Source organism: Indicator indicator, chromosome 9 (genome assembly GCF_027791375.1).
Source record: "Indicator indicator isolate 239-I01 chromosome 9, UM_Iind_1.1, whole genome shotgun sequence".
Taxonomy (NCBI): domain Eukaryota; kingdom Metazoa; phylum Chordata; class Aves; order Piciformes; family Indicatoridae; genus Indicator; species Indicator indicator.
This window is the reverse complement of record NC_072018.1, coordinates 18,250,164-18,265,775: the sequence shown is the minus strand read 5'-3', so window position 1 is coordinate 18,265,775 and position 15,612 is coordinate 18,250,164. Positions and strand designations below refer to the sequence as shown.

General features: G+C 36.4%; 1 protein-coding gene across 1 annotated transcript in view; it reads left to right on the top strand.

The window, feature by feature from the left end:
* The first annotated feature begins 283 nt into the window (after positions 1 to 283).
* Positions 284 to 15,612, top strand: part of BMP5 (bone morphogenetic protein 5) — a 56,073-nt gene continuing 40,744 nt past the window's right edge. The window contains exon 1 of the mRNA XM_054383541.1: positions 284 to 767. Coding sequence (XP_054239516.1) covers positions 284 to 767 — 484 coding nt within the window. The remainder of the gene's footprint in view (positions 768 to 15,612) is intronic.

Below are 15,612 nucleotides of genomic sequence, written 5' to 3'. Positions count from 1 at the left end.
TGGAAAACTGGAAGTCTGAATTTCAGCTTTCTTAGAAATATCTGCAGCCTGACACATTCTGTACTATTTAAACAGGGTGGGGGGAGAGAAGTCACCAAAGATGTTACGTTTAGAGATGACATTGACATGAAGAATAGGTAAATTTTGTTTTTCAGCCACTGGGAAAGCAGACCTCATAGGAACTCAGAACAAGTAGGAGAAAATTATCTTTTTTCTTTTTTTCTTTTTATTTTTCTTTTTTTTTTTTTTTCCTTTTTTACTCGTGTTCTTTTCCTTTTCAAAGATGAACCTAGCTGCGCTCAAAGCTTTCGTGGGCTTGCTCTGGAATTGCTGGGTTCTGGTGGGTCACGCACAGGGAGGTTTAGGAGACAATCATGTCCATTCGAGTTTTATTTACAGGAGGCTGCGGAATCATGAGAGAAGGGAGATTCAGAGAGAGATTCTCTCTATCCTGGGTTTACCTCACAGACCCAGACCATTTTCACCAGGAAAGCAGGCTTCCTCTGCACCCCTCTTCATGCTGGACCTGTATAATGCCATGACAAATGAAGAGGATACTGAGGAGCTGGAGTATTCACTGAAGGGATCAATGGCAGGGGAGAGCAGAGGGATACGGAAAGGATACCCTGCCTCTCCAAATGGATATTCACGGAAAATACAATTATCTCGCATGACCCCCCTGACTACACAGAATCCTCCTTTAGCCAGCCTGCACGACACCAACTTTCTGAATGATGCTGACATGGTCATGAGCTTTGTCAATTTAGGTATGTGGAAAAATTTTTTTGTTTCTGCTCTCTTTGACAAACTGTTAGCCCGATCTTGCAAGGGGCACACCTCTGGATCGTAGTCTGTCATGAAACAGCAGGATTGGGCCCAGGCTGCTGTGCTACTGGTAAAAGAAAAGTTGTACTGGTGGTAAAGTAGCTACGTTGTAGGTGGCCATGGAAAAAGATTTTTCTCACTGTTTATATAAAGTCAGTTTCTATAACTCCCGTCTGCTGGCTTCTGTTTTCTTTCTTTCATTCATGTAATGAAAATTCTAGCCTTAGGCCAACTAACTCTATTTTTTTTTTCTAAATCTCAAAAAATCAAATACTTACACCTATTGCTCAGTTATTTCCCTCACTTTTGCTTAAAGCTCAAACATGAACAAACACCATTTTTTAATATTTTAAAGCCTTGAATGTTAGGGAAAGGGAAAATTGAGCCATTTTAAAAAGACAACAATTTCTTAGGTTATTTGAGTATTTTTTTTTCTGTTAGTAACAGTCAGAGTTTTATTATCTTTTCAGCTGGATGGCTGAATTTTAAATAATCTGTTGTTGTTTCTTTGTTATTTCTCTTTAATAAGCACAGACTGTGTTTTAGTATACTGCCATGGTGCTCAGAGACTGCAATAGTTTTTATTTTCTGTATAATAAATAAATGAAATAACAAATAGGGTATTAAACAGCAGAAACATGCAAGCAAAGAATGCTTTTGAAAACTGTATCAATTTAGATACAAAAACTGATGAAACAAAATTATATTAGCCTCTGAGCATAATAAACATGTTTACCAGGTACATTGTGAGTAAAAATGTAGTTAGAGATTCCTTTAGTAGAAGGCAACTTAAGTGTTATTAAGAAGGCTGTAAATAATTCCTGAAATGTATTTACTGTTTTTATAAGTATTTTATATGCTTCAGGTCTACATAAAGGTAGCTAAAAAAATCCTCCTTGTTTGATTTGAAGAGTAAGAGATTTAACTGAAAACTCAGTTTCTCCATAATTTGGTACAAAATCTGCTTTTTTTTTTTCTTTTTTTTTTTGGATAAGACTTTCTGTAGAAACTTTTAAAACAACAGCACGTTCTGAAATACCTTCAGATTGTCACACATATTCTGTACCTTTTATGTCTACTTTAATACTTGCTGCAGGATTAAAACTGCTTTAAAAAGGTGAAGTCCTTAACAACTCACATTTCTAGGAAAAAGACACCCCAGAGTTTAGTTATAATAATAAAATTACCTTTCATCAGTTATTTGTCAGATAAAGAGGTGTTCAATTCTGAGTTATTTTTGCTTAAGAGTAACACATGTCCACAACTCTAAATACATTTGCTTGCTGCTCTTGCTCTCAAAATAGCAGACCAGGAAAAAAAAAAGGACAAACAAACAAACAAAAAAAAGACATTTCTGTTACTTGAAAATGTGTTCTTCTTCCTAAGAAAGAGTTGCATGTTATCACTGTGTTACTTTTAAGTTATTGCTGTATACCTCGTTTTACTCAGAATATCTGGAGTTAGCTAAATGTAAAATGGCAATGTTACAAAAGAAAATAGGAAATAACTCTGATCTAAGTATTAGCCAAGGCCCCAATCCCATAAAAAATTTCCTCATGTGTCCTGAAAAATACCTCCAGTAAATAAGTCCCAGAACATATTATCAGTGGCCCTGAGGACTATTTACAACGAGACCTAGCCTTTGATTTCACAAAATGTCTTTAATTTCAAGAGGACTTCTTGCAGTACATGACTAGAGGTCTTTGAAGGCTTAGTGTCAGGTATGTCCTAGTCTTATCCTGCTGCGCTTCCCCAGAAATAGCCCTCTCTGGAAGAACACAAATTTCCACTGAATGCCTTGTCTTGATTGGGAAGTTTCTAGTGTGTTTCTCATTTTATTGGGAAGCCAGTGCTACCTTAAGAAAGAAATTTCAAGAAACTAAAGCATATATTACATTTCTAAATTGTGCATACTGGAGATGAGATGCTTGATTTTTCTATTGTTATGATTAACAGACACCATTAATTTATTAAAAATTACTGTGTAAATACCAGGTTTGTACATCTCAGCTCTAAGTTAATCTAAGTCTTAATTCACTTAAATGTCCTTCCATACATGTTGGATACTGTGGTTTATCATACATTCCACTAACATGCATAAGAAATATTGATGGCTGGTGTAGATCAGCTTCAACATTTTTATTAAACAATCCTATGTTTCAGTATAATTAACATAAAAATGAAGTAAATCATGGAGATAGGTAACCATTTAATATGATTTATGCAGTATAAGATTGTGACAGATGAGGGCAAGCTCTTTTAATGCACAATAAGGAAAAATATGCAGTGATAAGTGAATGCTAACACTGTACCTTAAAATCAATAAATGGTAATACAGCAGAGTAATAACTCAGCTGGTTTTAGATTTGAAGCCTTAGTCAACTTGCATCAAATTAATCTGTGCTGGAAATAATGTTCACCATGTTCATACTTGCACACCATTAGTCACATAAGGTGTAATTGTAAAGCTTTATTAATCATCACGATATTGTAAATTGACACTTTTCTATATAGTTGTAGCCAGTTACAATAATTTAAGACATATATATTCAAATGAAATATATGTAGCTGAGATGTTGGATTGGAATTATTAAGCACAAGACTGAAAAGGCTGAATAAGATTAAAAATTAAAGTAAGAAAATTGAGAAGGACAATTTTATATTGCAGAATAAAAATTGAAACCTATATGCTAATTTTGATAAAAATCAACCTGTCAGAGTTGCAAATGCCTCACTTTCAAAAGCAAATTTACAAAATATTCATCAAGGGAACTGCAATTATAATTCTGTCAAGCAGCTAGGGAGAAAAGCAAGACTGCATTTACTTCTGGAGTTAAAATTCCAAACACCTGCTCCTTATACTGGAATTTATACCAGAATTTCCATCTCTTTCATTCTTGAAAGATATGACAAGACCGAGACTATGCCTTGTCCCGTCTTTTGTATGACTGTGTGTTTTGGCAGCTCTCCATAAATACTGATGAGTGTAACAGAAGAGTTAACTGGGATTGGTCCAGCAGTCAAAGAATAAATCCTTCAGTAAATACACTGGAGTTTTCAAAGATCTGATTATATCACCTACAAGTGCAGGACTTTGTCTTCCTTACTGGTTGTTTGGGGGTTTTTGGTTTGGTTTAGGTTTTGGTGTTTTGTTTTTGGTTTTGTTTTTTCCCCCATCCTGTTTATTGTATTGTTGCAAAGCCATGTCTGTTTAGAATTCTGGCATCTTCTTTTTGGCCAGTGTCCCAAAATGACATATATAGGATACCTTGTTCCTCAGAGAACAGAGAAATAATACTCATGTAGTCTTACTCACTTTACTGTTCACTCAAAATTTAGTTAGGGCAGGACTTTTTAAAGACAAATGTTAGTGTTCTCACTCTTCACTTCTCACCAAAAGAGGGAGAGTTGAATAAAAAAATATGTACATTACTCAGGCTTAGAGAAACAGCAGCGCTTTTATAAACTACATTTAAAAATTTCAAGAATTGAATTTTCCATTAGCATCAAAGTGATCATTAAATCCACTGTACTTAAGTGTCCCTTCTCATGCAATTCAAATGGTCTGTATTTCATTTGTTTACAATGTCTCTGTAATTTTTACTCCTAAGAGTTTGCTTCATTTGCTAAGCAATGGTTTTCTTTCTCCACATTTTCCTATGAAGTGATATGAACCTTCTGTAAGATAAGGCATATATGCAAGTTTTGTGGTTTTCTCTTATGTTTCCTTTTTCATAATATAAAATTAATTTCAAAACTCAAATGTGAGGATCACTATAAAATTTGTGGTCCTGACCTACATGTGGTGACTTAAAGAAGGATACAGCATTATGGAGAGTTTTAAAGTAACTGATATATCCTAGACAGACAACTTGTATTCTTCACACACAATGTGATTCTGCAGTCCTAATTAGAATAATCCTCAAACCATATTTTCTGTGATCAGTTCTTAAACCAGACATGGAAATCAAAGGAAATTGTGCTTGTTTGAGTCACTGAGGATCATTCACATTTCTCCAGCTTCTTTACCTCAAGTATATACACTGTCTTGAGATTTTGTTCTTTAAAACCTGAGTCACTATGCAAATACAGAAGCTCACAAGATTTACAGCCATTGTGTTCATCAGAGAATGCTAACATGGCAGAAAACGACGTTCATACATCTAATTTGATAAACCTACAGGACAGCAATTCACACAAAATACAAATATATTCTTTTTGCACACAAAATAAAAAAGGATTCTTGACTGCAACTGGACCTTGAGTGTATATAGTAGCTAGTTTCTTAAATTAGACTAATTCAGTTTCTACAACCTTCTACTCACAGTTAACATATCATCAGCGAAGGATATGGAGTGCTAAGCTGTAAAGTGCCAGGAGCTGTGGAAGGGGAGCTGGGTTTGAGGGATACATACAAAAAGGCCTCAGGATCATTAACTTCTCTCCTCAAGGCTTAGGAATGAGCACACTTTCTTTCTTTTCCACTGGATTTCAGATGTTGCTGTCTTAATTTTAACCTTTCGTGGATATCCTTGGCTGCAGTACAGTTTTAGTTCGTAAAAATGCAGGCTTCCAATGAAAATATTGACACAGCCTTAACTGAAGTGACGGAAATAGTGGTATTATCTTGCCTTGGACAGAGGGATGCTATTACAGTGATAAAACTTGTTAAATAGCAAATAGACCCCATGCCTTTATTTGTAGAGTTGGATCAATACTGAGAAAAAAAAATGAGAAAACATTTGTGAAGTTATTTTGAATGGCAATGCAAAGACCAAAGATGTTATTTTTCAGTCTTTTACGTAATTTTAAAATAGATTAGATTAAATGAGTCTCATTTAATCTTCACCCAAAGCAGACTCCACTGGCATCTTGAAATCCTGCTTTATTTTTGGTTAACCTCAATAAAAATTAATCACCCAATCAGCGAGCTGAACTAATATTTTTGTGACCTATATATGCAATGAAGTATTAGAAAGAGCAATTAATTATTAAATTATTTTCTATGGTCAAATTAAATATTAACACAGCTTTTTACAATGTAAATTTATTTCAAGAACAAAAGGACTTTAGCCGTGGGATGACATTCCCTAAAAACCCTCACCCAATCCTTACAATTTATTAGGAAGTTTTAACAAATTTTATGTGATGACAGAGCAGGTTGTTAGGAATTGTTTTTTGTTTTGAGCAAGAAATATTCTCCATATTCTTTTTTGGAATTACACCACATTTGTTGTTTTATATTGATGTATTTTATATTTCCTTTGAAATCTCTCTCATGTTACACGAACCTTTTGAATTATATAGCTCTACCTCAAAATACGTTTGTGTATGATCCATAAATATCATCTAACAAAATAATGTTTTTATAACTGTCAATTAATTTTTTTGCCAAAGTTAACACTTTAAATCCAAGTAAATTATTGTATCTACCCAGCCAAAAAAATGTCAAGCTCTCCATTAACTAGAGTATAAAACTGTCTGACTTTCCTTGCCGACAGATTTGAAAGAAATTGCAGATAACTGAAGAGAAACTGATTTAGCAGATGGTTAGACGTGCATGGTGAAAAGCTATATATATGTGTGTGTATATATATATATATATATATATATATATAAATATATATTAATATTTTTCCCACTGGGGAGAATGGCTGACCCAGTTCCGCTTCTTCTTTAGAAAGTGCTCCTGTCTAGACTAAACACAGACTTTAGGTGGGGTTGTGGGGATTGTATGTATTGTACAGTACATATTTTCCCAGGCAAATACAATCTGTGTGACTCTGGCTAGCCACGAAAGAGAAAGAAGGAGGCTTGTGGAGAGGCCCCTGCACGAAGGATATTACAGGAGGAATCTGCTTGCCATTATTCAGTGGATGGAGAGCCTCTTGGTTCTCTTCATAAAACCCAGGTTATTTGCTTAAATAACATGACAACTTTGGCACATATGTGATCTCCCACACTTACTGCTTCTGTTATTTTCTCTGAATGTTAAATTATGCAAAGAATTTTACCATGGCTACCTACCTACTTACTGCCTGAGTTATGGAGCTAATTATGGCATGGGCAGTTCCTTTTTCTTCTCTGTTTAGCCATGGTGGTTCCTTTCAGCTTGCTTTCATAGGCCCCCAAACTAATAGAGTTTTGTATAAAATTGATTGATTACAGTCTGATCTGTCTAGGTGTCATCTGGTGTTTCCACATAGCTGAGAATGAACAGTTTATGAAGTGCCAATTGCAGCCTCCAGCAAAAGAAAGACTCCCCAGGGCTTCAGGAGAGCTCTGGCTGCTACCAGACTTTATAATTATTTCCCACACTTTACCCCATCCTCTTCCACTTGTCCTTTCCCTTGTCTCCAACCTCCTTTGTCTGGGCAGGGTCACTGAACTTTAATTTTATGTCATGGCATTTGGCTACAGAAGGGATTAAAGGCCGAGAAGTGATCAGGCTAGGCAACGGTGCGGGAGATGGAAAGGGAAGGAATGAGAACAGGCATGAGAGAAAAATGGCAAAGCACAGAGCAAGCCTTAGAGGGAGGGCAGCCCTTTTCTTCTCAACAGGCAACAGCCAACGTGCAGGGCTAGACACAGACCTGCTGGGCATGGGAAAGGTTCACAACAGAGAAACAGCCTCTGCAGGAAGTAATGTTACTGGGGTCTTAAGTCCCATTCCTCTGTGCCTCACATGGAGCATGATGTTTTAGAATTGAGAGCCTTTCTCATGCCAGCAGAGCTACAAAAGGAGAGGAAAGTTCATTATGGTAGGGAGAAGGTGTATGCAGACAGAAAAAGAGCAAAGGACATCATAAGTACAGTTAATGAGAATACAAAAGAGAAAATGAGTCCACATATGGGTTTATGTGAGTAAGTCTTGCAAGTGAAGGGAGAAGTTTTCTTCTCAGTCCTTCATGGCAGAGTGACTACTTCAACTTCCCAAGGCACCTGGCTCCCCGGGCAAAAGCTTTTGTCTTTGCAAAATAAAATGCAGCTCCCCCCACCCTTCACTATGTGTGCAGGGAGTACATGGATGGGCTGCTAATACTTGTAGCCATAAATAACGTAGAAACCAGCTTTTAAAAACCGCAGGTTAAAGGATGAGGGCTGCCATGACGCACACAGAGAGGTTGAGATCAGAGGAGCAGCTAAAAGGGGTTGGGAGAAACAATGAATCCCCTTGTTCTGAGTCATATTTATGAGTGCTCCATTGCACCTTAAGTTCATATTTTATTGGCTGGCCTGTGGGGTTTCCCCATTTGCTCATCTCTTAAAATAACACCCCTGGTTAAAATTTCCTATAAAACACAGAAATGCTACAGCAGGCAGAATATGTCAACCCTGACAACTACATTATTTAAGTTTGTGGGTGGAGTGCACCAAGAAGGAGCTGGTTTGTGTTTTGTATTGAATTATAAATTTGTTTCTGCATAAAAAAATGACAGTCAAACAAGTACGAAAGAGGAGATTTTACAGCTCATCTCTCCACTTGGAAGCTTCTCGCTACTGTTTAGAGATGCTCCAAAAGATGAACCTAAGCAATTAGTTTCCAACTCTTTTTGAGCAAATGCTCTGGTGCAATAGATTGAGAACTTGGTTTTACTGAATACTATTACACAGCTCAATAGCCAGAATGTACCTTGCCAGAATGACAGCTTACTTTTTCTTTCCACTGTAATTCAGGGCAAACTAAGATCCAATTACTAATGAGTCAAAGCCTATAAAACTAATCAGGACAGCTAGTGCTGGTGCATATCCATAGCTGACAACCAGTTGCTTTGCAGAAGCAAAATTCCACCTAAATCTCTTTTTTGGAGGAGGATCAGGAGGAGGTAGGAATTTGAATAGTTGAAATTTCTGTTAGGTTATCTTTGAGTTAGCAATATTACCCATTCAGACCCCATGAGAACCTAAGGTTCTTTTCCAACCTCAGTGATTATCTGATTCTATCACTTTGTAGACTGTCTGTTAAATAAAATTATTGTTGTTCTAATTCTTATTTATTTCCCTGTAGTCAGATTAATGAAGCTGTGTTCATCTTATCTGGAAAAGCTGTACCCATAATCCACAATAATTGTAAATTGATAACGATTTCTTTAGGCATATCCATTTAAAACATCCTTTCTTTTTTTCTTTAAAGTGAGGGGGAAATACGGGTAGGGCATTCATCATCAATATACTTCAAAATACTTTCAAAAAGATACTGTGTCTGACTTTTACCATATGATTGGCATCAGTTTTGGAGGTAGAGGTGTTATATTAGATATAGATGTATAGATAGATATATATATACACACAGTCTCAAGTTGTGCCAGGAGAGATATAGGCTGCATATTAGGAAGAAGTTCTTCACAGAGAGAGTGATTGCCCATTGGAATGGGCTGCCCAGGGATGTGGTGGAGTCGCCGTTCCTGGCGATATTCAAGAAAAGACTGGATAAGGCACTTAGTGCCATGGTCTAGTTGATTGGATAGGGCTGGGTGGTAGGTTGGACTGCATGATCTTGGAGGTCTCTTCCAACCTGGTTGATTCTATGATTCTATCATTCTGTCTGTCCTGGCAATGGACGGATGGCACCTGATGGCACCTAGTGCCTGGAGCTATAGGATTCTGGTGGTAAGGTTTGCAAAAATGTCAGCTGAGAAATTAAAAGAATGGACAAACAGTAGCATGGTTGATGAAGCCATGGGAGCAAAAGTGAGCCCAGCATATAACCCCATGACAGCTATAGTCTTTGTGATGATTTATGATGGCTGAGATCCAGCCGGAACATAGCTTTAGGAAGGTTGTTCCTAAGGTTAACTCAGCTGGAGTATCTGTCAGTAACTACAAGTCATAATATGCTAGTGATCCTGAAGGTTAAGCTGCTACTCCTGACCAGGTTACCTGCTGTCTCATATGTTAAATGTGTGCCAATGTTTTGTAGTGAGTCTATCCCCCCTCCAACAGACTAGCCTAAATGTGAAAGCTGGAGAGTGAAATGTCTGAACAGCCAGACAGGAAAAACCTGAAGAGTTTGACCTTATGGAATATTGGAATAGCTTTCCTCTTGTGAAGCCACTTTTTATTCTGGCTATGCACTCTGCAAAATACCTCACTCCTAAGAGCCTTGCAGCACCTCGCATTTCCTCATGGTGATCGCAAGTGTTACTTTAGAAAGAGCTAAAAAAAGTGAGCAACAAATCTATTTCCTGTTCATAAACCAGACACTTTTACAAAATAATGGAAAAGAAAAAGAAACACTGGAATTAGAGCACCAAAGCTGAGATGTGAAGTCTGGTGCAATGGAAGGATGGGCTTGTTAGGCTCTTGTTCTCAGAACATAGATTTGTGTTTCTCTGAGACATATCAATCTGTGTGTATGGCTTTGTGTATGTAGCATAGAAAACACGTAAATCTTTAGTTTTAGTCATTGGGATTTTTTCCCTCTTAAATCACAATATTCTTTCCCATCAATATTATGTGCCTTTAGCAGCCCTGACCTTTCCAGCTGCCTGTTTGGGCCAGTGTTTATCAGATGACCATTTGACCTCCTTGTTAATTGTACATAATTACATCCTGTTGTAACATTTTGAAATAAGGAGGAGAGTTTATGGATCTGCTCCAAAAAGCTGAAGACTTAAACGGCAGCTGAATTCAGTGGTATGAGGAACTGAGTAATCTCTAGTTAGGGGAATAAGAGCTGTGCCTTGTCCAGTTCATTGCAAAATTTGATCCTTAAACCATTTCTTTTACTTTTAGGATTCTTGGTACTTCTGAGAATAAGAAGTCCTGAGAATGAGAAGGGCTTCTCCTCTCTGATCTCATCATGGAGCTTTCTCCAGAGAGATCAAGGAAGGAGTGAGAAGCCAATCAGTACTGCAGAGGCTGAATTTCACATATAATGATATGAGACACAAGACTTTATTGCCACAAATTATATCTATTGTTTCCCAAAACTTCAGAAGTCCTTATGCTTCTCTAGGATTGTGTTTCTCACAGTTGAGCTTTTTGAGACTTCTATAAGCTTTGATATGAGATTTTCTGTGCATTGATGAATTATGGACACACCTTAGATTTTATTAAAGAGCAGCAATTATCCCCCATAGTTACAATAAAATTTTAAAAAAAAATTAAAAAGAGGAAAAAAAATCAACAGCCTGAAACAGATTCAGTTTTTGAAAATGGGTACTCTAAAGGCTCAGAAAGCAACTTCAAACACTTATTTTATAGTGCTTGTATATAGCTGATGGTTTTTGAAACACATGGGTTTAACCATACTGCTTTTCTTCTCACTAAGGATTATACATATATATATAAATATATATTTCCTCTACTGCTGTTGTTCCATAGCTCACTTTCCATAAACTTGATTTATAAGACTATAGTAAACTTAATTTCCTATGATAAATAGCAACAACAGGGAATGATAAATACCACATGAAAATCTCAACCCAAGACTTTAAGGATCACAAGACTAAAGAACACACCTTCAATTTTATTTAATTAAAACACTGATAATTAGACTTATTGGAGAATGAAGTGCTATGGAGAATTGTCTGTAGTAGTAAACTATATATAATTATGGAATTATTGCAAATGGCTGAATATGTAGCATGAGTCAGATTCTAAACAAAACAGAGAAGTTCCTGCTGTGTTGAATGATTCTAAGCTGACACAGTACTGTCCATGATTCTGACCATAAACTGAACAATATTGTTGAGAAAGTTAAAACCCCATACTAAGTCTTAGAGGTAGCAAAGGTTAAATCTACATGTCAGCTATATACAATTATATTTGCATAGTTAAATGTTTTTACATGTTGATTTAAGTTAGAAGTTTATACGATTAAAAATAAAATACAGAATTTGATGAGCGTCATAGTAAGACATGGTTAAATTATTTTTGGAGTTAAGCAACCATAAGCATAACTGAAATCATACAAATACATGTGAGTTTCAGGGAGGGCTGGTTTAATTGTCAGAATGTTGAGAAATATCAGCTCAACTATTAGGAGTGTAGGGAAGCCAGTATTATAACAAATAAAACGAGCTTCAGGAGATATCTTTGCTGCTGCTGCAGAGATCCGTTGCACCTACAGACACCTCTGAAATCATCCTGAGTATTGTGCTTGTAAATAACTTGGCAAAGAATACAGAAATGTGGTCCCAGGTGGAATAAAAGTGGAAAAATTAGGAAGGATAAAAGCAAGTCCCAGGAAACTAGGTCGAGGTGGCCCCTGCTTGAGCAGGGGAATTGGAGCTGATGACCTCCTGAGTTCCCTTCAAACCCCAGATGATCAGTGACTCTGTGATAGAGTGTTTACAGAGGAGGGATGTTACTCTTATTTTACACATTGACAGCAATCTTTTCTTTTTTTTTTTTTTTGAGTGATGTGATGATTTTGTTCAGACAATTGCTGGATGAACAGTTCAGTCTGCTCAAAGTGTCATGTTTTTGCTTTCTGTTTTAGAAATTATTCTTTTTCTTTTTATGTCATTTTGACACTTCTGAGTCCTTCAGACTTTGATTCTCCTCAAGACTCTCTGACTAAAGTAACCTACCATAAGGGATCACCATCTATTGTCATGTTATGTAGAGCTAATCTGATCTCTTTCATGGCAAAAATATTTTTGAGAAAAGTACTTTTCCTCCTTTACTCTCCAGCAGTGAAGCTGTAATACTTGATGGCTAACCCAGAGATCTTTTAATTCATTGACAGTTGGTTTCTGCCCTTGAAAGAGGCTTGAAATGTTTATTTTACCATTTTACCAAAGTTTTAAGTTTTAAATTTCTTTCAGTCAAAAAAATTCCAGGTGTCTTCTTTCCTTCTTGTTGAGGGGATTTTTTTTTTCTATATGAGGGTTATATATAGTTGAAATAATCTATCTTTCCAAGAATAAATAATGATCAGATTAGACTACTACAGCTGCAGAGGACAGGATGAGGATTGAATCAGTATCACAAGCTGTTAAAATCACAGCCAGCTCCCAAAATGGCTGTTAAAACCTGCTGTCTGAAAGTGCCACTCCTCACCACCACTGCCAGTCTCCTGGGCCCTCCGTCACGGATATTCTCTTGGATATGTCTGAGAGGGTCCATCCCTGCTGTGCTTCTGGCCCTATAATTCTCTTTCTCAGCACCACTGCTTAGGCTTTCAAAGGCAGGTCCTTGGTGTTGGCCAACAGCAGGCATCTACAGGGCAGATCATCAAAATGAGTATGTAAGATGGAATTCCAGTCTGAACTCTGAAATTATTTGAGACATGCCGACAGACCTGCTATGCACATGGCCTGTGACCAGCTGTTTTTTTGCAAATGTATTTAATATCCTATTTTCAATTATATCAGGATAATTTTTAATTTATTGTACATAATATGGCACTTTTCTACTTTCTAGATAGGCTGTTCTTGAAGGCTTTCTTCTTCATTGTTGTTACAGATGGACTATTTCTTATGGAATGTTCGGTCAGTGTTGATGGGGTATAGGCAATATTAAAACACTCACTTGTGAGCACAGGGTAAGCAGTGAACAATGCCTATCCAGGCAACACTGTTTGGCATGCAGACACAACTTCCATGGAAACTTTTCTGACAAATTCCACGGTGAGAAACGAATGGAGTTTGTTAGATTGCATGTCTGAGTAGTAAATAGTGGAGTGGTTTGACACCTCTGGGTGGAAGTGAGCAGAGGGTTAACATGAGCAGGAACTAAGGAGATGTGGGAAGACAGAATAGTCTTTAATGTTTGGCTTTTACTCCCCTGTCAGTTGCCCTATGATGATATACGCCCTTTCACCCTCTTCTGAAGTTATGTTCTGTCTGTGTACTTTTACAGTGTCAAAACAGTTATAACTTACACCTATTTTCTGACCATTGGATCCCAGAGGTATAACTTCTGTTCCTAGTCAGTTGCAGCTGAACCCAAGAGGGATCTTTTTTTCTATCATTTCTTAACCTTGAGGTTGTGTTGATCTGACATCCTGACTTCTGCACACAGTTAGAAACCTGGGAATAATTGTTAGTTTTCTTTGTGATGGTCTGTGATTAGAGAAAAACAAAAAAACAAAAAAAAAACAAACAAACAAACAAAAAAAAAAACAAACAAAAACCCAAAAAGAATTCCACTGACAAATTTGTCATTGCCAAACATCAGGCAAAACAGACATCACTGAAAATCCAGACAGATTTAACAACCTCATCCATGGTGATGTAAAGATTAGCTAATTTATCTATGCATTAGCTCAGAGCTACATAATACAGAGATCTTTTGTCTGATCTGTTATATCCCTTCAAGAAAAGATTTATCACTTATGAACATGAACACAACCAAAAATCTAATATATTTGTATGTTTAATAAAGGTATTTGTGATTGGAGTACTTTTGTGATACAGTGTGAGTTAAAACAATGAAGAAATCACAGGGTTCTTACTTAACGCATCCAAAATAGCAAGCTGCATGTGATTTTTCCTTCATTGCCTCTTCCCAGAATTTTGGTTGTGATTTTTCTCTTCTGGCACATATTGCCACTGACAGCACAAAATAGGTCCAAAACTGACCTGTTACTGTTAATCCTAGAAGCTGTTACCAGCTGTCTTAACAGCATTAAAATTTTTGGAAGAAGACTCAGCTGAGAATCATTCTACCACTGTTAGCAGAACTAAGAAGCACACATATGAAATGTATCTTTTGCTGTGCTCCATGCTACAGCTGAACAACTGGACTGAAAGTTTTGCATTTGGAAATTGAAGGATACCTTGTATTATAAATGTCAAAACAAGAATGAAACTGAAATATTGAAGAATCACTTGGTTAACCATCTTTTATATTAGGATTGTGATAATACCAAGCCTTAGATGCTTACAGTTCTGTCCTCATCCAAAACTCATTCTCTTTATTCTGGTTATTTACTCCTGCTCTTGCATTGGCCAGGATCAAAACAGCATAAGAGCAGGGTGTTGCTTTTCCACTTGTTCTATATCAAGAAATGAAAACCTTCCTGTATTTAATTATTATTGGAGCAGATGAGGCATAGCACTTGTTTCAACTTGTTGACAAGTGCATTTAACTCGGAACAAGAGTAAATAGAATGAAAAACATGTTTACCGCTGAAATTTTCAGCAAAACATTGGCTATGGAATGAAGACCAGTAATTGCCTTAAAACAACTATTATATCCCATATATTAATGTGAAGTAGCAAGAAGGCATCACAGGTAGTCTCAGTGTAGAGAACATCTGGGAAATTATGTGTGAGAAAGCAAAGCACAGTTAATGCCTCTTTGATTAAGGCATTATTTTAGATCTCTGCTTAAAAAAATTCCTGTCAGGCACTGTTATACAGTTCATGGGAATGATTTCCTGCTCAGGGTGAATGCTGAAATCTTTTAAGTACTGAGCTCTAATTCTTAAAATAATTAATGATCTTTTAAAAAAAATCCTTTTATATATTCATTTATATTTCATGTTTTTTTTTACTTCTGTTGTTTACCCAGTTGTTGCATACAGCCTGTTTAGGTTGAATACCTTGTGTGTATGTTTTGTGAGGATTGGAAAGTAGAAATCAGATAATTTCATAGTCCACCTTAATAATAATTGACTGTTTCAAATAATTTTGACATTTTTGAATCTATGTTTTGTTAACTGGTAAGAAACTTATTGACTTCAATAACATTAAGAACTTAAAATTTTAATAATAGAGCAGTGCTTTCCTGATCATTCTCAAATGATGTCATGCCATATTTTAGCTTGCATAACATACATGTATATTATAACTGATTTTTTAATAGGATATTGAAGTACATTTCTTCCCTGTG